Genomic DNA, 25,665 nt, shown 5'->3' with positions numbered 1-25,665 from the left:
TCTCCATCCAAGGAAAAAGGCTATCACTGTCCACCCTATCTAAACCTCTAATCATCTTATATGTTTCAATAAGATCCCCTCTTAGCCGCCTTCTTTCCAGCGAAAACAACCCCAAATCCCTCAGTCTCTCCTCATAGGACCTCCCCTCCATACCAGGCAACATCCTGGTAAACCTCCTCTGCACCCTCTCCAAAGCCTCCACATCCTTCCTGTAATGTGGGGACCAGAACTGCACACAATACTCCAAGTGCGGCCGCACCAGAGTTGTGTACAGTTGCAACATGACGCTGCGACTCCTAAATTCAATCCCCCTACCAATAAACGCCAAGACACCGTATGCCTTCCTAACAACCTTATCTACTTGATTCCCAACTTTCAGGTATCTATGTACACATACACCTAGATCCCTCTGTTCATCCACACTATTCAAAGTCCTCCCATTAGCCCTATACTCAACACGTCTGTTATTCCTACCAAAGTGAATTACCTCACACTTCTCCGCATTAAACTCCATCCGCCACCTCTCGGCCCAGCTCTGCAACCTGTCCAAGTCTTCCTGCAAACTATGACACCCTTCCTCACAATCTACCACACCTCCGACTTTGGTGTCATCAGCAAATTTACTAATCCACCCAACTATACCCTCATCCAGATCATTTATAAAAATTACAAACAGCAGTGGCCCCAAAACAGATCCCTGAGGCACACCACTCGTAACCGAACTCCATGACGAATATTTACCATCAACCACCACCCTCTGTCTCCTATCTGCTAGCCAATTCCTGATCCAATTTCCTAGATTACCCTCAATCCCATACATCTGCATTTTCTGCAGAAGCCTACCATGGTGAACCTTATCAAACGCCTTACTAAAATCCATATATACCACGTCAACTGCCTTACCCCCATCCACCTCTTTGGTCACTTTCTCAAAAAACTCAATAAGGTTAGTAAGGCACGACCTACCCGCTACAAAACCATGCTGACTATCTCCAATCAATTCATTACTCTCCAAATAACTATAAATCCTATCCCTAATAATTTTTTCTAAAACCTTGCCCACAACAGAAGTAAGACTCACCGGTCTATAATTCCCGGGGAAGTCTCTGTTCCCCTTCTTAAACAATGGGACAACATTCGCTAACCTCCAATCTTCCGGTACTATACCAGAGGCCAACGACGACCTGAAGATCAGAGCCAGAGGCTCTGCAATCACTTCTCTTGCCTCCCAGAGAATCCTAGGGTAAATCCCATCTGGACCAGGGGACTTATCTATCTTCAATCCCTCAAGAATATCCAGCACATCCTCCTTATCAACTGTAATACTGTCTATTCTACTCCCCTGCAACCCAGTGTTCTCCTCAGCTATATTCTTGTCCCCCTGCGTGAACACCGAAGAGAAATATTGGTTCGATGCCTCTCCAATCTCTTCCGGTTCCACACACAACTTCCCTCTGCTGTCTGTAACTGGCCCTAATCTTGCCCTAACCAACCTTCTGTTCTTGACATGCCAATAGAACGCCTTAGGATTCTCCTTAATGCTATCAGCCAAAGTCCTCTCACGTCCTCTTTTAGCCCTTCTTAACTCACTCTTCAACTCCCTCCTAGCCAATCTAAAGTTTTCTAGTGCACTACCCAAGCCCTCAAGTCTCATCCGAACATAAGCCTCCTTTTTCTTTTTAACCAACGAATCAACTTTTTTGGTGCACCACGGTTCCCTAGCCCTACCAATTCCTCCTTGCCTGACAGGGACATACCTATCACAGACTCGCAGTAGCTGCTCCTTGAAAAAACTCCACATTTCGGACGTTCCCAGTCCCTGTAATCTCCTAGTCCAACCTATGCTTCCTAATTCTCTCCTAATAGCCTCATAATTACCCTTCCCCCAGCTAAAACTACTGGCCTGAGGCTCATGCCTATCCCTTTCCATCACTAAGGTGAACGTAACCGAATTGTGGTCACTATCACCAAAATGCACACCAACTTCCAAGTCTAGCACCTGGTCTGGCTCATTTCCCAGCACCAAATCCAATATAGCCTCACCTCTAGTTGGCCTATCTACATACTGAGTCAAAAAACCTTCCTGCACACTTTGAACAAAAACTGACCCCTCTAACGAGCTAGAGCTATAACAATTCCAATCAATATTAGTAAAGTTAAAATCCCCCATAACAATTACCCTATTACTTTCACTCCTAACCAGGATCGTCTCCGCAATCCTTTCCTCAACCTCGCTAGAACTTTTAGGAGGTCTATAAAAGACTCCCAACAGGGTGACCTCTCCTCTCCTATTTCTAATCTCAGCCCATACTACCTCAACAGACAAGTCCTCATCAAACTTCCTCTCTGACACTGTGATACAATCCTTGACCAATAATGCTACCCCTCCCCCCCTTCTACCTCCTTCTCTACTCCGACTAAAGCATTTGAACCCCGGGACCTGCAACAACCATTCCTGCCCCTGCTCTATCCATGTCTCTGAAATGGCCACAACATCAAAGTTCCAGGTACTGATCCACGCTGCAAGTTCATCCACTTTATTGCGAATACTCCTCGCATTAAAGTATACGCATTTCAAACCCTGCTCCGCCCCACCCCCACGATGCTGTGCATTGCAGTCCCCATCTATGTCCCCGTCACTTTCACCCCCTCTACTCAGGATCCCACCCCCCCTCCGAATCAGTTTAAACCTCCCTGCATAGCCTTTGCAAATTTACCCCCCAGGATATTGGTTCCCCTCTGATTCAGGTGTAGACCATCACTCTTACAGAGGTCCCACCTTCCCCAGAACGAGCCCCAATTGCTCAAGTACCTGAACCCCTCCCTCCTGCACCATCCCCTCGACGAATATTTGGATAGACAGGGACTTATTAGGGAGAATCAACATGGCTTTGTGTGTGGTAGGTCATGTTTGACCAATCTGTTAGAGTTTTTCGAGGAAGTTACCAGGAAAGTGGATGAAGGGAAGGCGGTGGATGTTGTCTACCTGGATTTCAGCAAGGCCTTTGACAAGGTCCCTCATGGGAGGTTAGTTAGGAAGGTTCAGTCTCTAGGTATAGATGGGGAGGTAGTAAATTGGATTTGACACTGGCTCAATGGAAGAAGCCAGAGAGTGGTTGTGGAGGATTGCTTCTCTGAGTGGAGGCCTGTGTCGAGTGGTGTGCCGCAGGGATCGGTGTTGGGTCAATTGCTGTTTGTTATCTATATCAATGATCTGGATGATAATGTGGTAAATTGGATCAGCAGATTTGCTGATGATACAAAGATTGGAGGTGTAGTGGACAGTGAGGAAGGTTTTCAAAGCTTGCAGAGGGATTTGGACCAACTAGAAAAATGGGCTGAAAAATGGCAAATGGAATTTAACGCAGACAAATGTGAGGTATTGCACTTTGGAAGGACAAACCAAAGTAGAACGTACAGGTAAATGGTAGGACACGAGAGTAACCTAACTCCCTAAACTGCTGCTGCAGGTCCCCATCACTTATAAGAACATAAGAACATAAGAAATAGGAGCAGGAGTAGGCCATCTAGCCCTTCGAGCCTGCCCCGCCATTCAATAAGATTATGGCTGATCTGAAGTGGATCAGTTCCACTTTCCCGCTTTCTCCCCATAACCCTTAATCCCCTTGTCTGTCAAAAACCTATCTACCCGTGTCTTAAATATATTTAGCGAGGTAGCCTCCACCACTCCAACAGGCAGTGAATTCCAGAGATTCACCACCCTTTGAGTGAAGAGTCCCTCCTCAACTCCGTTCTAAACTGCCCCCCCTTGAGGCTGTGCCCTCTAGTCCTGCTGTCCTTTCTGAGCGGGAAACCTCTATCCTATCCATCCCCTTCATTATCTTATACGCCTCTATAAGATCCCCCCTCATCCTTCTAAACTCCAACGAGTACAGACCCAGTCTATTCAGCCTTTCTTCATAGTCCAAACCCCTCATCTCCGGTATCAGCCGAGTGAACCTCCTCTGCACTCCCTCCAAGGCCAAAATATCCTTGCGCAGGTGCGGCGACCAAAACTGCACACAGTACTCCAGCTGTGGCCTCACCAGTGCCCTGTACAGTTGCAGCAAGACCTCCCTACTTTTATATTCAATCCCACTCGCTATAAAGGCCAGCATCCCATTCGCCTTCCTGACCACCTGCTGCGCCTGTAGGCTGGGTTTTTGCGACTCATGCACAAGGACCCCCAGGTCCCTCTGCACCGTCGCATGCTGCAGCTTTTCGCCCTTTAAATAGTAATCCTTCCTACTATTATTCCTGCCAAAGTGGATAACCTCACACTTGCTAACATTGTACTCCATCTACCAGGTCCTCGCCCACTCGCTCAGCCTATCTAGATCCCTCTGCAGACTTTCCACACCCTCCGCACAATTTGCTTTTCCAGTTATCTTTGTGTCATCAGCAAATTTCGTCACCCTACACTCAGCCCCCTCCTCCAGATCATCTATATAAATGGTAAATAGCTGAGGCCCCAGCACTGACCCCTGGGGCACTCCACTAGTCACCAACCGCCAATCCGAATAACACCCATTGACCCCCACTCTCTGCCTCCTATTTGACAACCAATCCTCTATCCACGCTAACACCCTACCCCCAACTCCATGCCCCCAACCTTCTGTAACAACCTCTTGTGTGGCACCTTGTCAAACGCCTTCTGAAAATCGAGAAACGCCACATTCACCGGTTCCCCTCCGTCCACCGCACTAGTCACATCCTCATAGAATTCCAATAAATTCGTTAGACGCGACTTCCCCTTAACGAATCCGTGCTGCGTCTGCTCCATCAAACAATTCTCCTCAAGATGCCTCACTATTTCTTCTTTGATGATGGATTCAAGCATTTTTCCTACAACAGACGTTAAACTAACCGGCCTATAATTCCCTGCCTTTTGCCTGCTACCCTACTTAAACAGCGGCATAACATTAGCCGTTTTCCAATCTTCCGGCACTTCACCGGAATCCAGCGAAGTTTGGTAAATAATCACTAAGGCATCCACTATCACCTCTGCCATTTCCTTCAGAACCCTGGAATGCATTCCATCCGGTCCTGGGGACTTGTCCACCATCAGTCCCGCTAATCTATCAAGCACTACCTCTCTAGTGACAGTAATCGTATTCAGGCCTTCTATCTTTAATATCCGGCAAACTATTCGTGTCCTCCTCTGTGAAGACCGAGGCAAAAAACTTATTGAAGGCCTCAGCCATTTCCTCATCTCCCACCACTAAATCCCCCCTCTCATCCTCTAAGGGTCCCATCGATATTGTTAGTATCAATATCATAGAATCATAGAAATCCTACAGTACAAAAAAAGGCCATTCAGCCCATCAGGTCTGCACTGAACACAATCCCATCCAGGCCCGACCCCCATATCCCTACACATTTTCCCCACTAATCCCTCTAAACTACCTCTAAATTTCTTTGTTCTGTATCTCTCCCCATTGGTACGCTCTACCATTAAGTCTTACCCTGGTTCAATCGACCAAAATACATCACCTCGCATTTATCTAAATTAAACTCCATCTGCCATTTGTCAGCCCACTGGCCCAATTGATCAAGATCCCGTTACAATTGGAGATAACTGCCTTCACTGTCCACTGTGCCACCAATCTTGGTGTCATCTGCAAACTTACTAACCATGCCCCCTATATTCTCATCCAAATCATTAATATAAATGACAAATAACAGTGGACCCAGCACTGATCCCTGAGGCACACCACTGGTCACAGGCCTCCAGTTTGAAAAACAACTCTCTACAACCCACCCTCTACATAGAACATAACAGCGCAGAACAGGCCCTTCAGCCCACGATGTTGCGCCGACCAATTAAAAAACAATGACCCACTAACCTAAACCAATCCCTTACCATCCATAAACCTATCCACGGATCTCTTAAACGCCCCCAAACTAGGCGCATCTACAACTGCAGCAGGCAGGGCATTCCAATCCCTCACCACCCTCTGGGTAAAGAACCTACCCCTGACATCCGTCCTATAACTACCACCCCTTAATTTAAAGCTATGTCCCCTTGTGCTAGCTTTCTCCATCCGAGGAAAAAGGCTATCACTGTCCACCCTATCTAAACCTCTAATCATCTTATATGTTTCAATAACGTCCCCTCTTAGCCGCCTTCTTTCTAACGAAAACAACCCCAAATCCCTCAGTCTCTCCTCATAGGACCTCCCCTCCATACCAGGCAACATCCTGGTAAACCTCCTCTGCACCCTCTCCAAAGCCTCCACATCCTTCCTGTAATGTGGGGACCAGAACTGCACACAGTACTCCAAGTGCGGCCGCACCAGAGTTGTGTACAGTTGCAACATGACGCTGCTACTCCTAAATTCAATCCCCCTACCAATAAACGCCAAGACACCGTATGCCTTCTTAACAACCTTATCTACTTGATTCCCAACTTTCAGGGATCTATGTACACATACACCTAGATCCCTCTGTTCATCCACACTATTCAGAGTCCTACCGTTAGCCCTATACTCTACACATCTGTTATTCCTACCAAAGTGAATTACCTCACACTTCTCCGCATTAAACTCCATCCGCCACCTCTCGGCCCAGCTCTGCAACTTGTCCAAGTCCCCCTGTAAACTATGACACCCTTCCTCACAATCTACCACACCTCCGACTTTGGTGTCATCAGCAAATTTACTAATCCACCCAACTATACCCTCATCCAGATCATTTATAAAAATTACAAACAGCAGTGGCCCCAAAACAGATAGGTTAGTAAGGCACGACCTACCCGCTACAAAACCATGCTGACTATCTCCAATCAATTCATTACTCTCCAAATAACTATAAACTAGGCTTGTACTCGTTAGAGTTTAGAAGAATGAGGGGAGATCTCATTGAGACGTATAAGATGATGAATGGGATGGATAGGATAGAGGTGGAGAGACTCTTCCCGCTCAAAAAAGACAGTAGGACTAGGGGGCACAGCCTCAAGATAAAGGGGAGGCGGTTTAGAACGGAGTTGAGGAGGAACTTCTTCACTCAAAGGGTGGTGAATCTCTGGAATTCTCTGCCCGTTGAAGTGGTGGAGGCTGCCTCGCTAAATATTTTTAAGAAGCGGGTTGATGGGTTTTTGATAAGAGAAGGGATTAAGGGTTATGGGGAGAGGGCGGGAAAGTGGAACTGAGACACGACAGATCAGCCATGATCTTATTGAATGGCGGGGCAGGCTCGAAGGGCTAGATGGCCTACTCCTGCTCCTATTTCTTATCTTATCTTATCTTATCTAAATCCTATCCCTAATAATTTTTTCTAAAACCTTGCCCACAACAGAAGTAAGACTCACCGGTCTATAATTCCCAGGGAAGTCTCTATTCCCCTTCTTAAACAATGGGACAACATTCGCTATCCTCCAAACTTCCGGCACTATACCTGTGACCAACGACGACCTGAAGATCAGAGCCAGAGGCTCTGCAATCGCCTCTCTTGCCTCCCAGAGAATCCTAGGGTAAATCCCGTCCAGCCCAGGGGACTTATCTATTTTCAAACCCTCAAGAATATCTAGCACATCCCCCTTATCAACTGCAATACTGTCTAGTTTACACCCCTGTAACCCAGTGTTCTCCACAGCTACATTTATGTCTCTGGCATCTGTCAAGAAGCCAATTTTATATCCATTTAGATACCTCACCCTGCATCCCGTGAGATTTAACTTTATGCAATAACCCACCATGTGGCCTGTCAGTGACGAGTCGTGTGTCTCAGAGATCAGTGTTGGGACCACAATTGTTGGTGACTAGTGGAGTGCCGCAGGGATCGGTGCTGGGTCTCAGCTATTTACCATTTACGTAGATAACCTGGAGGAGGGGGCTGAGTGTAGGGTGATGAACTTTGCTGATGACACGAAGATGAGTGGAAAAGCGAATTGTGTGGAGGGTGTGGAAAGTCTGCAGAGGGATCTGGATAGGCTGAGCGAGTGGGCGAGGACCTGGCAGATGGAGTATAATGTTAGCAAGTGTGAGGTTATCCACTTTGGTAGGAATAATAGTAGGAGGGATTACTATTTAAAGGGCGAAAAGTTGCAGCATGCTACGGTGCAGAGGGACCTGGGGGTCCTTGTGCACGAGTCGCAAAAACCCAGTCTGCAGGTGCAGCAGGTGATCAGGAAGGCGAATGGGATGCTGGCCTTTATAGCGAGGGGGATAGAATATAAAAGCAGGGAGGTCTTGCTGCAACTGTACAGGGCACTGGTGAGGCCGCAGCTGGAGTACTGTGTGCAGTTTTGGTCGCTGCACTTGCGCAAGGATATTTTGGCCTTGGAGGGAGTGGAGAGGAGGTTCACTAGGTTGATACCGGAGATGAGGGGGTTGGACTATGAAGAGAGACTAAATAGACTGGGTCTGTACTCGTTGGAGTTTAGAAGGATGAGGGGGGATCTTATAGAGATGTATAAGATAATGAAAGGGATAGAGGTTAAGAGATTCTTCCAGCTTAAAAAGGATAGCAGGACTAGAGGGCACAGCCTCAGGATAAGGTGGGGGGTGCAGTTTAGATCAGAGTTGAGGAGGAACTTCTTCAGTCAAAGGGTGGTGGATCTCTGGAATTCTCTGCCTGTTGAAGTGGTTGAGGCTACCTCGCTAAATATATTTAAGTCACGGGTAAATAGGTTTCTGATAGACAGGGGAATTAAGGGTTATGGGGAGAAAGCGGGAAAGTGGAACTGAGTCACGACAGATCAGCCATGATCTTATTGAATGGCGGCGCAAGATCGAAGGGCTGGATGGCCTACTCCTGCTCCTATTTCTTATAGAACATAGAACATAGAACATTACAGCGCGGAACAGGCCCTTCGGCCCACAATGTTGCGCCGACCAGTCTTATTTTAAAAAAAAACATTGACCCACTAATCTAAACCAATCCCTTTTCGTCCATAAACCTATCCACCAATCTCTTAAACGCCCCCAAACTAGGCGCATTGTGTTCTTATGTTTATAATTTACTTACATGATTTGGAGTTGGGGACCAAGTGCAGTGTGTCAAAATTCACAGATGACACTAAGATGGGTGGCAAAGTGTGCAGAGGACACAAAGTCTGCAAAGGGATATAGATAGTCTCAGTGAGTGGGTGAGGGTCTGGCAGATTGAGTACAATGTTGGTAAATGTGAGGTCACCCAATTTGGTAGGAATAACAGCAAAATGGACTATTATTTAAATGGTGAAAGATTGCAGCAAGCTGCTGTGCAGAGGGACCTGGGTGTCCTTGTGCAGGAATCACAAGGAGTTGGTTTGCAGATACAGCAGGTAATGAAGAAGGTAAATGGAATTTTATCCTTCATTGCGAGAGGGATGGAGTTTAAAAACAGCGAGGTTATGTTGCAGCTGTATAAGGTGCTGGTGAGGCCACACCTGGAGTTACTGTGTACAGTTTTGGTCTCCTTACTTGAGAAAGGATATACTGGCACTGGGGGTGCAGAGGAGATTCACTAGGTTGATTCTGCAGTTGAGAGGGTTGGATTATGAGGAGAGACTGAGTAGACTGGGGATATACTCATTGGAATTCAGAAGAATGAGGGGAAATCTTATAGAAATATATAAGATTATGAAGGGAATCGATAAGATAGAAGCAGGGAAGTTGTTTCCACTGGGTGGGTGAAACTAGAACTAGGGGGGATAGCCTCAAAATAATGGGAAATAGATTTCGAACATAGAACATAAAACACAGAAAAACTACAGCACAAACAGGCCCTTCGGCCCACAAGTTGCGCCTAACATGTCCCCACCTACTAGGCTTACCTATAACCCTCTATCTTACTAAGTCCCATGTACGTATCCAAAAGTCTCTTAAAAGACCCTATCGAATCTGCCTCCACCACCACTGCCGGCAGCCGATTCCACACACCCACCACCCTCTGAGTGAAAAACTTACCCCTGACATCTCCTCTTTACCTACTCCCCAGCACCCTAAACCTGTGTCCTCTTGTGGCAACCATTTCAGCCCTAGGAGAAAGCCTCTGAGAATCCACTCGATCAATACCTCTCATCATCTTATACACCTCCATCAGGTCACCCTTCATCCTTCGTCTCTCCAAGGAGAAAAGACCAAGCTCTCTCAACCTATCCTCATAAGGCATGCTCCCCAATCCAGGCAACATCCTTGTTAATCTCCTCTGCACCCTCTCAGCAGCTTCCACATCCTTCCTGTAGTGAGGCGACCAGAACTGCGCACAGTACTCCAAGTGGGGTCTGACAAGGGTCTTATAAAGTTGCGGCATTACCTCCCGACTCCTAAACTCAATCCCTCGATTAATGAAGGCCAGTACACCATACGCCTTCTTGACCACAGCCTCCACCTGCGAAGCCAATTTGAGAGTCCTGTGGACCCGGACCCCAAGATCCTTCTGCTCTTCAACACTGCCAAGAGTCTTACCCTTAATATTATATTTAGGACTGAGTTGAGGAGGAACTTCTTCACACAAAGGGTTGTGAATCTGTGGAATTCCCTGCCCAGTGAAGCAGTTGAGGCTCCCTCATTGAATGTTTTTAAGGCAAGGATAGATACATTTTTGAACAGTGAAGGAATTAAGGGTTATGGTGAGCGGGCGGGTAAGTGGAGCTGAGTCCATGAAAAGATCAGCCATGGTCTTATTGAATGGCGGAGCAGGATCGAGGGGTCAGATGGCCCACTCCTGTTCCTAGTTCTTATGTTCTCTTCACTCACCTTTTAGCAAGAGATGGCATGGTAGCACAGCAGTTAGCACTGCTGTCTCACAGCTCCAGGGACTTGGGTTCGATTCCCAGCTTGGGTCACTGTCTATGAGGAGTCTGCACATTCTCCCCATGCCTTTGTGGGTTTCTTCTGTGTGCTCCGGTTTCCTCCCGCAGTCCAATCATGTGCGGGCTGGGTTGATTGGCCTTGCCAGATTGCCCCTTAGTGTCCTGGGATGTATAGGTTAGATGGATTAGCCATGGTAAATGTTTGTAGTTGTGGGGATAGGGCCTGGGGCAGGACCGTTATTGGTGGAGGCCTGATGGGCCAAATGGCCTCCTCTGCGCTGTAGGAATTCTACGAAAAGCTTTATACAACCCCCTTCCTTCACAGGAAGAGATATCTCTGGAATTTGACAAGGTACCTCACAAGAGGTTATTACAGAAGGTCAGGGGGCATGGAGTTGGGGGTAGGGTGTTAGCGTAGATAGAGGATTGGTTGTCAAATAGGAGGCAGAGAGTGGGGGTCAAAGGGTGCTATTCGGATTGGCGGTTGGTGACTAGTGGAGTGCCCCAGGGGTCGGTGCTGGGGCCTCAGCTATTTACCATTTATATAGATGATCTGGAGGAGGGAACCGAGTGTATGGTGTCGAAATTTGCTGATGACACCAAGATTGGGGGAACGGCAAATTGTGCGGAGGGTGTGGAGAGTCTGCAGAAGGATCTAAATAGGCTGGGCGAATGGGCCAGGAAATGGCAAATGGAATTTAATGTTAGCAAGTGCGAGGTGGTCCACTTTGGTAGGAATAATGGTAGGAAGGATTATTACTTACGTGGCAAAAAACTGCAGCATGCGACGGTGCAGAGGGACCTCGGGGTCCTTGTGCATGAGTCGCAAAAACCCAGCTTGCAGGTGCAGCAGGTGGTCAGGAAGGCGAATGGGATGCTGGCCTTCATGGCGAAGGGGATTGAATATAAAAGTAGGGAGGTCTTGCTGCGGCTGTATAGGGCATTGGTGAGGCTGCAGCTGGAGTACTGTGTGCAGTTTTGGTCGCCGCACTTACGCAAGGATATTTTGGCCTTGGAGGGAGTGCAGAGGAGGTTTACTAGGCTGATGCCGGAGTTGAGGGGGTTGAGCTATGAGGAGAGGCTGAATAAACTAGGCTTGTACTCGTTAGAGTTTAGAAGGATGAGGGGAGATCTCATTGAGACGTATAAGATGATGAATGGGATGGATAGGATAGAGGTGGAGAGACTCTTCCCGCTCAGAAAGGACAGTAGGACTAGGGGGCACAGCCTCAAGATAAAGGGGGAGCGGTTTAGAACGGAGTTGAGGAGGAACTTCTTCACTCAAAGGGTGGTGAATCTCTGGAATTCTCTGCCCGTTGAAGTGGTGGAGGGTGCCTCGCTAAATATTTTTAAGACTCGGGTTGATGGGTTTTTGATAAGCGAGGGGATTAAGGGTTATGGGGAGAGGGCGGGAAAGTGGAACTGAGCCACGACAGATCAGCCAAGATCTTATTGAATGGCGGGGCAGGCTCGAAGGGCTAGTTGGCCTACTCCTGCTCCTATTTCTTATGTTCTTATGTTCTTAATTCACTCCTCAAATCCACACAACGGCTGATATTTTATGACCTCACTCAGGCGAGGCAAACAGAGAGTTCCATTCTGTGAGACACTGCCACCCCGATTCTGAGGCAGGGATGGTGGTAAAATTCTGATCAACATCCTTTGGTGTAAGTTAGTTACTTACCTCCTGACTTTCCGCTGCATGACCTGAGCTTCCTTCATTCTTTGGAGCTCTGACATGTAGGCCATTATGCGAATGTTGCAGGTTAGAAGGCTCTTTGCTGCTTCCAGAGCTTGCTCCCTCTGTGTACAAGCAGCCAGGAGTTTGCAAGCTCCATCCCGCATTCGGATCTCATGGTCAATTTTCTTCTGGAAGTCAGTGTCCTGCAAAACATGGAGTATTGAGACTTCATCAAAGGCTTTGCTGAAATCCAGATTAAATAACAAGAACATGGAGCAGGAGCAGGCAATCAGCCCCTCAAATCTGCTTCACCATTTAATAAGATCATAGCTGATCTGATAGTGGCCAACACCAACAAACCTTAACTTATCTGTTAGTTAAGTCTTAACTATATCCATTGATCCTGTCCCCATTGCAATCTGAGGAAGAACATTCCAGAGATTTAAATCCTCTGAGAGAAAGAAAAATCTTCTCATCTATGTGGGAGTTTCCTTGTTTATAAACTATATCCTTTGTTCCAGTGATCACATCAGGGATTAGAACAAAAATGTGGAAAGGTGGGAGAGAAAAACAAGCTGGGTGATCAGAAGCTACCAAGTGTCTCAGAGAGATCTGGACAGCTGTGCATAACAAACAGACTCCACTTTCTGCATGAAATTAAATGGAAACAAATGGTCAGAGTGCCTTCTGGTGAAAGAGCTTGGTAAGCGAGCATTGAAATCATCAAGTGTCTATTGTAGAATGGAGGTCATTGTGCAACATACCCCATATCCCAGCTTCCTCCTCATCAGCCCACCAGATTTTGTCCAATTGCCTTTGAAACTCTCCGTGGAATTTGAGTCCATTATGCTTGCATGAAGATGTATTCCAGATCAGAACGACATTTCTCTGAAGGAATTTCTCATTTGACTTCTTGTTCTGATGCCAATTTTAAAATATGACATAAAAATTAAATTGCTGGAAATGCACAGTGATTTGGACAGTATTTGTGAAGAGAAACAGAATTAATGTTTATGAACATACAAACTGGAAGCAGGAGCAGGCCACTCTGCCCTTTGAGTTCATGCACCGTTCAATCAGACCATGTTAATCAAGAATTTATCTGGCTCTGCTTAGAAATATTCAAAGACTTGGCTTCTTGAGGAAGATAGTTCTAGACACTCTCTCAGCCCTCAGAGAAAATATTTTCTCATTTCTGTTACACTTCTTGATTTCCCCACAAGTAACTCGTTCCAGTCTATCTTGGCTAGATCCTGCCTAATTAAAATCTATTCTTCCCCCAATCCAAAACCTTTTCCTGCAACTTGTCACTTTCTTTGTCCATAACATATTGGAATGGAACCATGATTTTTTGATTTTGATTTAGTTTATTATTCTTACATGTATTAACAATACAGTGAAAAGCATTGCTTCTTGCACGCTATGCAGACAAGACATATCATTCATAGATAAGGAAACAAGAGAGTGCAGAATGTAGTGTTACAGTCATAGCTAGATTGAAGAGAAAGATCAACTTAATGCAAGACAGATCCGTTCAAAAGTCTGACGGCAGCAGGGAAAAAGTTGTTCTCAAGTCAGTGGATACGTGACCTCAGACTTTTATATCCTTTTCCCAATGGAAGAAGGTGGAAGGCAGAATGTCCAGGGTGCGTGGTGTCCTTAATTACGCTGGTTGCTTTTCTGAGGCAATTGGAGGTATAGACAGAGTCAATGGATGGGAAGCTGGTTTGCATGATGGATTGGACTACATTCACAACCTTTTATAGTTCTTTGTGGTCTTGGGCACAGCAGGAGCCCATACCAAGCTGTGGTTCAACCAGAAAGAACACTTTTTATGGTACATCAGTAAAAGGTGGTGAAACTCGTAGCTGACGTGCTAAATTTCCTTAATCTTCTGAGAAAGTAGAGACATTGGTGGGCTTTCTTAACTATAGTGTCAGCATTGGGGGGACCAGGACAGGTTGTTGGTGACCAGGGCACCTAAAAACTTGAAGCTCTCGACCCTTTCTACTCCATCCGCGTTGATATAGACAGGAGTATGTTCTCCTCTACACTTCTTAAAGTCGATGACAAACTCCTTAATTTTGTTGACATTGAGGGAGGTATTTACGTTTCTGAATGGAGGGCTGGTGTTCCTCAGGGATCAGTGCTGGCACCTTTGCTGTTTGTAACTATATTTATATATATATACGATTTGGAGGAAAATGTAACTGGTTTGAGGAAGACACAAAGGTTGGTGGATTTGTGGATAGCGATGAGGACCATCAGAGGATACAGCAGGATATAGAGCAGTTGGAGACTTGGGCGGAGAGATGGCAGATGGAGTTTAATCTGGACAAATGTGAGGTAATGTATTTTGGAAGGTCTAATACAGATAGGAAATATACAGTAAATGGCAGAACCCTTAAGAGTATTGATAGGCAGAGGGATCTGGGTGTACAGGTACACAGGTCACTGAAAGTGGCAACGCAGGTGGAGAAGGTAGTCAAGAAGGCATACAGCATGCTTGCCTTCAGTGGCCGGGGTATTGAGTTAAAAATTGGCAAGTTATGTTGCAGCTTTATAAGTGGACATATTAGCGAGAAGCAATATAGTTTTGTAAAGGGGAGGTCGTGTCTCACTAACTTGATTGAGTTTTTTGAGGAAGTGATGAAGATGATTGATGAGGGTAGGGCAGTGGATGTTGTCTACATGGATTTCAGTAAGGCCTTTGACAAGGTCCCTCATGACAGACTGGTGCAGAAGGTGAAGTCAATCGGGATCAGAGGTGATCTGGCAAGGTGGATACAAAACTGACTCAGTCAAAGAGGTAGAGATGCCGGCGTTGGACTGGGGTAAACACAGTAAGAAGTCTCACAACACCAGGTTAAAGTCCAACAGCTTTATTTAGTAGCAAAAGCCACTAGCTTTTGGAGCACTTGCTGCCTCTTCGTCAGGTGAGTGGGAGTTCTATTAACAAACAGGGTATATAAAGACACAAACTCAATTTACAAAATAATGGTTGGAAGGCGAGCCTTTGCAGGTAATCAAGTCTTAAAGGTACAGACAGTGTGAGTGGGGAGAGGGTTAAGCACAGGTTAAAGAGATGTGTATTGTCTCCAGACAGGACAGTTAGTGAGATTTTGCACCACCAGGCAAGTCATGGGGGTTACAGATAGTGTGACATGAACCCAAGATCCCTGTTGAGACCGTCCTCATGTGTGCAGAACTTGGCTATTAGTCTCTGCTCAGCGACTCTGCGCTGTCGTGTGTCGTGAAGGCCGCCTTGGAGAATGCTTACCCGAAGGTCAGAGGCTGAATGCCCGTGACCACTGAAGTGTTCGCCAACAGGAAGGGGACAGTCTTGCCTGGTGATTGTCGAGCGATGTTCATTCATCTGTTGTCATAGCGTCTGCATGGTCTCCCCAATGTACCATGCTTTGGGACAGCCTTTCTTGCAGTGTATCAGGTAGACAATGTTGGCCGAGTTGCAAGAGCATTTACCGTGTACCTGGTGGATGGTGTTCTCACGTGTGATGATGGTTTCGGTGTCGATGATCCAGCATGTCTTGCAGAGGTTGCTGTGGCAGGGTTGTGTGGTATTGTGGTCACTGTTCTCCTGAAGGCTGGGTAGTTTGCTGTGAACAATGGTCTGTTTGAGGTTGTGCGGTTGTTTGAAGGTAAGAAGTGGGGGTGTGGGGATGGCCCTGGCGAGATGTTCGTCTTCATCAATGACATGTTGAAGACTCCGGAGAAGATGTCGTAGCTTCTCCGCTCCGGGGAAGTACTGGATGATAAAGGGTACTCTGTCCACTGTGTCCCATGTTTGTCTTCTGAGGAGGTTGGTGCGATTTTTCACTGTGGTGCGTTGGAACTGTCGATCGATGAGTTGAGCGTCATATCCTGTTCTTATGAGGGCATCTTTCAGCGTCTGGAGGTGTCTGTCATGATCCTCCTCATCTGAGCAGATCCTGTGTATACGGAGGGTTTGTCCACAGGGAATGGCTTCTTTAACATGTTTCGGGTGGAAGCTGGAGGAGTGGAGCATCGTGAGGTTATCCGTGGGTTTGCGGTACAGTGAGGTGCTGAGGTGACCGTCCTTAATGGAGATGCGTGTGTCCAAGAATGTAACCGATTCCAGAGAGTAGTCCATGGTGAGTCTGATGGTGGGGTGGAACTTGTTGATGTCATCATATAGTTGTTTCAGTGATTGTTCACCGTGAATCCAAAGGAAGAAAATGTCATTGATGTATCTCGTGTATAGCATCAGTTGAAGGTCCTGTGTGGTGAAGAAGTCTTGTTCGAACCTGTGCATGAAGATGTTGGTATATTGAGGTGTGAATTTGGTCCCCATGGCTGTTCCGTGTGTCTGGATGAAGAACTGGTTGTTGAAGGTGAAGACATTGTGGTCCAGGATGAAGCGGATGAGTTGTAAAATTGCATCTGGAAACTGGCAGTTGTCAGCATTGAGTACTGAGGCAGTTGCAGCAATGCCATCATTGTGGGGGATGTTGGTGTAGAGCGCCAAGACATCCATTGTGACCAGGAGCATTCCTGGTTCAACTGCTCCATGTGTGCTGAGTTTCTGTAGGAAGTCCATAGTGTCACGACAAAAGCTGGGGGTTCTTTGTACGATGGGTTTCAGGATGCCCTCGACATAGCCGGAGAGGTTCTCGCACAGGGTCCCATTGCCCGATACGATAGGGTGGCTTGTGCGTTCGGCTTGTGTATCTTCGGGTGGCAGTAGAGATCTCCAACGCGGAGAATAGATGGGATGAGAGCACGGAGGGTGCTATGAAGGTCCGGATCATCGACATGGATGCCATTATCACACGTGAGAATACCATCCACCAGGTACACGGTACATACTCTTGCAACTCGGCCAACGTTGCCTACCTGTTACGCTGCAGGAAAGGATGTCCCGAAGCATGGTACATTGGGGAGACCATGCAGACACTACGACAATGGATGAATGAACATCGCTCGAGAATCACCAGTAAAGACTGTTCCCTTCCTGTTGGCGAACACTTCAGTGGTCACAGGCATTCAGCCTCTGACCTTCGGGTAAGCGTTCTCCAAGGCAGCCTTCATGACACACGACAGCGCAGAGTCGCTGAGCAGAGGCAAGTTCCACACGTATGAGAATGGCCTCATTTGGGATCTTGGGTTCATGTCACACTATCTGTAACCCCCGTGACTTGCCTGGGCTTGTAACATCTCACTAACTGTCCTGTCTGGAGACAATACACATCTCTTTAACCTGTGCTTAACCCTCCCTCCACTCACATTGTCTGTACCTTTAAGACTTGATTACCTGTAAGGAGTCACATTCCAATCATTATTTTGTAAATTGAGTTTGTGCCCTGTTTGTGAACAGAACTCCCACTCACCTGGCGAAGGGGCCAAATAAACCTATTGGACTTTAACCTAGTGTTGTGAGACTTCTTACACGGTCACAGAAACAGAGGGTAGCAGTGGAAGGGTGCGTTTCTGAATGGAGGGCTGTGATAAGTGGTGTTCCTCAGGGATCAGTGCTGGGACCTTTACTGTTTGTAATAGATATAAATGATTTGGGGGAAAATGTAACTGGTTTGATTAGTAAGTTTGTGGGTGACACAAAGTTTGGTGGATTTGCGGATAGCGACGAGGACCATCAGAGGATAGAGCAGGATATAGATCAGTTGGAGACTTGGGCGGAGAGATGGCAGATGGAGTTTAATCTGGACAAATGTGAGGTAATACATTTTGGAAGGTCTAATGCAGATAGGAAATATACAGTAAATGGCAGAACCCTTAAGAGTATTGATAGGCAGAGGGATCTGGGTGTACAGGTACACAGGTCACTGAAAGTGGCAATGCAGGTGGAGAAGGTAGTCAAGAAGGCACACGGCATGCTTGCCTTCATCGGCCGGGGCACTGAGTTTAAAAATTGGCAAGTCATGCTCTATAAAGCTGCAACATTAGTTAGGCCATACTTGGAATATAGTGTTCAATTCTGGTCACCACACTACCAGAAGGATGTGGAGGCTTCGGAGAGGGTACAGAAAAGATTTACCAGGATGTTGCCTGGTATGGAGGGCATTAGCTATGAGGAGAGGTTGGAGAAACTTGGTTTGTTCTCACTGGAGCGATGGAGGTTGAGGGGAAACCTGATAGAAATCTACAAGATTATGAGAGGCATGGACAGAGTGGATAGTCAGAAGCTTTTTCCCAGGGTGGAAGAGTCAATTACTGGGGGCACAGGTTTAAGGTGCGAGGGGCAAGGTTTAAAGGAGATGTACGAGGCAGATTTTTTACACAGAGGGTGGTGGGTGCCTGGAACTCGCTGCCGGGGGAGGGAGTGGAAGCGGATACAATGTCTTAACAAGTACATGAATAGGATGGGAATAGAGGGATTCGGTCCCCGGAAGGAGAGGGGGTTTAGTTCAGTCGGGGGCAGCATGGTCAGTGCAGGCTTGGAGGGGCCGAAGGGCCTGTTCCTGAGCTGGAATTTTCTTTGTTGTTATTTGGCCCTTCAATCCTGCTCAGCCATTCATTATGATCATGGCGCGATTGTCCAACTCAATAGCCTAATCCTGCTTTCTACCCCAAAGCTTTGACCCTATTTGCCCCAAGTGGTATATCCAGCCACCTCTTGAATACATTCAATGCTTTCCATCAATTACTTCCTGTGCTAATGAATTCCACAGGCTCACCACTCTTCAGCTGAAGAAATGTCTCCTCACCTCTGTCCAAAATGGTCTACCCCAAATTCTCAGACTGTGACCCCTGGTTCTGGACTCCCCCATCATTGAGAACATCCTCCCTGCATCTACCCTGTCTAGTTCTGATAGAATTTTGTAAGGCTCTACGAGATCCTCCTTCATTCATCTGAACCATGGGCAGCACAGTAGCACAGTGGTGAGCACTGCTGCTTCACAGCTCCAGTGACCTGGGTTCGATTCCCAGATTGGGTCACTTTCTATGTGCAGTTTGTACATTATCCTCCTGTCTGTGTGGGTTTCCTCCAGTTTCCTCCCACAGTCCAAAGATGTGTGGGTTAGGTTGATTGACCATGCTAAATTTGCCCCTTAGTGTCCTGAGATGCATAGGTTAGAGGGTAAATGTGTTGGGAAATGGGGGTAGGGCCTGGGTGGGATTGTGGTCGGTGCAGACTCGATGGGCTGAATGGTCTCTTTTTGCACTGTAGGCTTTCTATGATTAGAAAATTAACCATAGAAAATTAACCATAGAAAATTCCAGCTCAGAAACAGGCCTTTTGGCCCTTCTTGTCTGTGCTGAACCATTTTTTGCCTAGTCCCACTGACCTGCACTTGGACCCTCCACACCCCTCTCATCCATGAACCCGTCCAAGTTTTTCTTAAATGTTAAAAGTGACCCCGCATTTACCACTTTATCTGGCAGCTCATTCCACACTCTCCGCATGAAGAAACCCCCCCTAATATTCCCTTTAAACTTTTCTCCTTTCACCCTTAACCCATGCCCTCTGGTTTTTTTTTCTCCTCTAGCCTCAGTGGAAAAAGCCTGCTTGCATTCACTCTATCTATACCCATCAAAATCTTATACACCTCCATCAAATCTCCCCTCATTCTCCTATGCTCCAGGGAATAAAGTCCTAACCTATTCAATCTCTCTGTAACTCAGCTTCTCAAGTCCCAGAAACATCCTTGTGAACCTTCTCTGCACTCTTTCAACCTTATTTACATCCTTCCTGTAACTAGGTGACCAAAACTGTACACAATACTCTAAATTCAGCCTCACCAATGCCTTATACAACCTTACCAATAACACTCCAACTTTTATACTCGATACTCCGATTTATAAAGGCCAATGTACCAAAAGCACTCTTTATGACCCTATCCATCTGTGACGTCACTTTTAGGGAATTCTGTACCTGTATTCCCAGATCCCTCTGTTCAACTGCACTCTTCAGAGTCCTACCATTTACCCTGTACGTTCTACTTTGGTTTGTCCTTCCAAAGTGCAATACCTCACACTTATCTGCGTTAAATTCCATTTGCCATTTTTCAGCCCATTTTTCTGGTTGGTCCAAATCCCTCTGCAAGCTTTGAAAACCTTCCTCACTGTCCACTACACCTCCAATCTTTGTATCATCAGCAGATTTGCTGATCCAATTTACCACATTGTCACCGATATCAATGATCTGGATGACAAACAACAATGGACCCAACCTATGAACTCCAACGAAAGCAATCCTAACCTCATCAATCTCTCCTCATACATCAGTCCCGCAGTCCCTGGAATCAGCCTGGTAAACCTTCACTCCACTCCCTTGAGAGCAAGAACATCCTTCCTCAGAAATGGAGACCAAATCTGCGCACAATACTCTAGGTGTGGCCTCACCAAGCCCTGTATAATTGTAACACATCCCTGCTCCTGTACTCGAAATCTCTCGCAATGAAGGCCAACATACCATTTACCTTCTTTACCTCCTGCTAACCTCTGGGTTAGTGCCCTTGGCCCAAGAATAATCAGTGCCTTGCTCATCCTGAAAAAATTCCAGAAGATTTGTCAAGCACAATTTCCCTTTAGTGAATCCGTGCTGACTTGGACTAATCCTGTCACCGCTTTCCAAATGCTCAGCTATTGCATTCTTAATAATTGACTCCAGCACTTTCTCCACGACCGATGTCAGACTAACTGGTGTATAGTTTCCCATTTTATTTTTCCTTCCTTTTTAAAAAGTGGGGTTACATGTGTTATCTTCTATACACTGACCAGAGACTATGGAATGCTGGAAAATGATCACCAATGCATCCTCTACTTCTAGGGCCAATTTCTTAAGTGCTCTGGGTTGCAAAGCATCAGGCCCTGGGGAATTATTGGGTTTAATCCCAGCAATTTCCCCAATACAATTTTCTGACGAAGAAGGATTTCTTTTAATTCCTTCTTTGTGCGAGACCCTCTTTCCCCTTTTTGGAAGGTCCTCCTTAGTGAAGACAGATCCAAAGGATTTGTTCAGCTGCTCTGTCATCTTTTTGTTGCCCATTGTGAATACCTGATTCTAACTGTAAAGTTAAATCCACGTGATTGTTGCCTATCTTATCTTTTTAGTTGATACGCAGGAAAGATTCACTAAGACGCTACTGGGATTTGATGGTTTGAGTTATAAGGAGATAGCTGGGGGAAAGGTAATTATGAGGTGATTAGGTGAGATTTAGGATACATAGGGTGGAGTAGGAAACTGCAGGGGCTGGGAACAACTGAAATGTGGAGCTTATTCAAGGAGCAGCTACTGCGAGTCCTTGATAAATATGTACCTGTCAGGCAGGGAGGAAGTGGTCGAACGAGGGAACCGTGGTGTACTAAGGAAGTTGAATCTCTGCTGAAGAGGAAGAAGGAGGCTTATGTAAAGATGAGACGTGAAGGCTCAGTTAGGGCACTGGAGAGTTATAAATTAGCCAGGAAGGAGCTAAAGAGAGAGAGTTAAGAAGAGCTAGAAGAGGACATGAGAAGACTTTGGCGGATAGGATCAAGGAGAACCCTAAAGCTTTCTATAGGTACGTCAAGAATAAAAGATTGGGCAAGATTAGGGCCAGTCAGAGACAGCAGTGGGAAGTTGTGCGTGGAGCCTGAAAAGATAGGAGAGGCACTGAATGAATAGTTTTCATCAGTACTCACATAAGAACATAAGAAATAGGAGCAGGAGTAGGCCACCTAGCCCTTCAAGCCTGCCCCGCCATTCAATAAGATCATGGCTGATCTGAAGTGGATCAGTTCCACTTTCCTGCTTTCTCCCCATAACCCTTAATTCCCTTGTCTATCAGAAACCTATCTACCCGTGACTTAAATATATTCAGCGAGGTAGCCTCCACCACTTCAATGGGCAGAGAATTCCAGAGATCCACCACCCTTTGAGTGAAGAAGTTCCTTCTCAACTCTGATCTAAACTGCCCCCACTTATCTTGAGGCTGTGTCCTCTAGTCCTGCTATCCTTTCTAAGCAGGAAGAATCTCTCTACCACTACCCTATCCATCCCTTTCATTATCTTATACGTCTCTATAAGATCCCCCCTCATCCTTCTAAATTCCAATGAGCGCAGACCCAGTCTATTTAGTCTCTCTTCATAGTCCAACGCCCTCATCTCCAGTATCAGCCTCATGAACCTCCTCTGCACTCCCTCCAAGACCAATATATCCTTCCGCAAGTGCGGCGACCAAAACTGCACACAGTACTCCAGCTGCGGCCTCACCAGTGCCCTGTACAGTTGCAGCAAGACCTCCCTGCCTTTATATTCTATCCCCCTCGCTATAAAGGCCAGCATCCCATTCGCCTTCTTGATCACCTGCTGCACCTGCAGACTGGGTTTTTGTGACTCGTGCACAAGGACCCTCAGGTCCCTCTGCACCGTAGCATGCTGCAGCTTTTCACCTTTTAAATAATAATCCCTCCTACTATTATTTCTGCCAAAGTGGATAACCTCACACTTGCTAACATTATACTCCATCTGCCAGGTCCTCGTTCACTCGCTCAGCCTATCCAGATCCCTCTGCAGACTTTCCACACCCTCCGCACAATTTGCTTTTCCACTCATCTTCCTGTCATCAGCAAATTTCATCACCCTACACTCAGCCCCCTCTCCTCCAGATCATCTATATAAATGGTAAACAGTTGAGGCCCCAGCACCGATCCCTGCGGCACTCCATTAGTCACCAACTGCCAACCAGAATAGCACCCATTGATACCAACGCAGGAAGAAGTCAATGTGGTCGAGGAGAATACTGAGATACAGGCTTTTAGACTAGACAGGATTGAGGTACATAAGGAGGAGGTGTTGGCAATTCTTGAGAGTATGAAAATAGATAAGTCCCCTGGGCCGGATGGGATTTACCCTAGGATTCTCTGGGAGGTTGGGGAGGCGATTGCAGAGTCTTTGGCTTTGATCTTCATGTCGTCATTGGCTACAGGTATAGTGCCGGAAGACTGGAGGATAGCAAATGTTGTCCCCTTGTTCAAGAAGGGGAGTAGAGACCATCCTGGGAATTATAGACCAGTGAGCCTTACTTCTGTTGTGGGCAAAGTTTAGGAAAGAATTATAAGGGATAGGATTTATAATCATCTAGAGGGAAATAAATTGATTAGGGAGAGTCAACACGGTTTTGTGAAGGGTAGGTCGTGCCTCACAAACCTTATCGAGTTTTTTGAAAAGGTGACCAAAGAGGTGGATAAGGGTAAGAAAGTTGACGTGGTGTATATGGATTTTAGTAAAGCGTTTGATAAGGTTCCCCATGGTAGGCTACTGCAGAAAATGCAGATGCATGGGATTGAGGGTGATTTAGCAGTTTGGATCAGGAATTGGCGAGCTGATAGAAGACAGAGGGTGGTGGTTGATGGGAAATATTCAACCTGGAGTTCAGTTACAAGTGGTGTACCTCAAGGATCTGTTTTGGGGCCACTGCTGTTTGTCATTTTTATAAATGCCCTAGATGAGGGTGTAGAAGGATGGATTAGTAAATTTGCTGACCACACCAAAGTCGGAGGAGTTGTAGACAGTGAGGATGGGTGTTACAGTTTGCAGAGGGACATAGATAAGCTGCAGAGCTGGGCTGAGAGGTGGCAGATGGAGTTTAATGCGGAAAAGTGTGAGGTGATTCACTTTGGTAAGAATAACAGGATTACAGAATATAGGGCTAATGGAAGGACTCTTGGTAGTGTCGACGAGCAGAAAGATCTCGGTGTACATGTGCATAGATCCCTGAAGGTAAGCTGCAACTTTATAGGACCCTTGTCAGACCCCACTTGGAGTACTGTGCGCAGTTCTGGTCGCCTCACTAAAGGAAGGATGTGGAAGCTATTGAGAGGGTGCAGAGGAGATTTACAAGGATGTTGCCTGGATTGGGAGGCATGCCTTATGAAGATAGGTTGAGGGAGCTAGGTCTCTTCTCCCTGGAGTGACGAAGGTTGAAAGGCGACCTGATAGAGGTTTATAAAATGTTGAGAGGAACGTTGAGAGGGTGGATTCTCGGAGGCTATTTCCCAGGGGTGAAATGGTCGCTATGAGAGGACACAGGTTTAAGGTGCAGGGAAGCAAGTACAGAGGAGATGTTAGGGGTAAGTTTTTCTCTGAGGGTGGTGAGTGAGTGGAATCAGCTGCAGTCAGTGGTGGTACAGGCGAACTCACTGGGGTCTTTTAAAAGACTTCTGGATGAGTATATGGGATTTAATGGGATTGGGAGTTACAGATAGTTCTATAACTTGGTAGGTATGGATGTGATCGGTGCAACTTGTGGGTCAAAGGGCCTGTTTAGAACATAGAACATAGAACACTACAGCACAAACAGTGTTCTATGACACCAAAGTCGGAGGAGTTGCAGACAGTGAGGATGGTTGTTACAGTTTGCAGAGGGACATAGATAAGCTGCAGAGCTGGGCTGAGAGGTGGCAGATGGCGTTTAATATGGAAAAGTGTGAGGTGATTCACTTTGGTAAGAATAACAGGAGTACAGAATATAGGGCTAATGGAAGGTCTCTTAGTAGTGTCGACGAGCAGAGAGATCTCAGGGTACATGCGCATTGCTCCCTGAAAGTTGGCACCCAGGTTGATAAGGTTGTTAAGAAGGCGTACGGTGTGTTAGCTTTTATTGGTAGAGGGATTGAATTTTGGAGCCGTGAGGTCATGTTACAACTGTACAAAACTCTGGTGCGGCCGCACTTGGAGTATTGCGTACAGTTCTGGTTGCCGCATTATAAGAAAGATGTGGAGGCATTGGAAAGGATGCAGAGGAGGTTTACCAGGGCGTTGCCTGGTCTGGTGGGAACGTCTTATGAGGAAAGGCTGAGGGACTTGAGGTTATTTTCATTCGAGAGAAGATAGTTAAGAGGTGCCCTAACTGAGGCATACAAGATGATCAAAGGATTGGATAGGGTGGACAGTGAGAGCCGTTTACCTCGGATGGTGATGGCTAACACAAGGGGACATAGCTTTAAATTAAGGGGTGGTAATTATAAGACGGATGTCAGAGGTAGGTTCTTTACTCAGAGGGTAGTAAGGGCGTGGAATGCCCTGCTTGCAGCAGTTGTGGACTCGCCAACTTTAAGGGCATTGAAATGGTCAGTGGATAGGCATATGGATAACATTGGAATAGTTTACGTTAGAGGGTCATTACATTGGTTCCACTGGTCAGCGCAACATCGAGGGCCGAAGGGCCTGTACTGTGCTGAAATGTTCCATGTTCTATGAGAGGCTGGATAGACTGAGACTTTTTTCTCTGGAGCATAGAAGGCTGAGAGTGATCTTATAGAGGTC

The 25,665-nt window shown here is 46.5% G+C and overlaps 2 protein-coding genes across 2 annotated transcripts in view; one reads left to right on the top strand and one right to left on the bottom strand.

Moving 5' to 3' along the window:
* Window positions 1-25,665, top strand: part of fbxo41 (F-box protein 41) — a 451,090-nt gene that overhangs the window by 37,485 nt on the left and 387,940 nt on the right. The window lies entirely within an intron of this gene.
* rtknb (rhotekin b) overlaps window positions 1-25,665 on the bottom strand; it is a 177,418-nt gene that overhangs the window by 150,564 nt on the left and 1,189 nt on the right. Inside the window, exon 2 of the mRNA XM_080183009.1 lies at window positions 12,423-12,622. Within this exon, the coding sequence (XP_080039135.1) occupies window positions 12,423-12,622 (200 nt within the window). The remainder of the gene's footprint in view (window positions 1-12,422; window positions 12,623-25,665) is intronic.

The sequence above is a fragment of the Carcharhinus amblyrhynchos genome, unplaced genomic scaffold (genome assembly GCF_965287045.1).
Source record: "Carcharhinus amblyrhynchos unplaced genomic scaffold, sCarAmb.v2.hapA chromosome_115, whole genome shotgun sequence".
In the NCBI taxonomy this organism is placed as follows: Eukaryota; Metazoa; Chordata; class Chondrichthyes; order Carcharhiniformes; family Carcharhinidae; genus Carcharhinus; species Carcharhinus amblyrhynchos.
The sequence above is the reverse complement of the archived record's forward strand: the minus strand, read 5'-3'. Positions and strand labels throughout refer to the sequence as shown.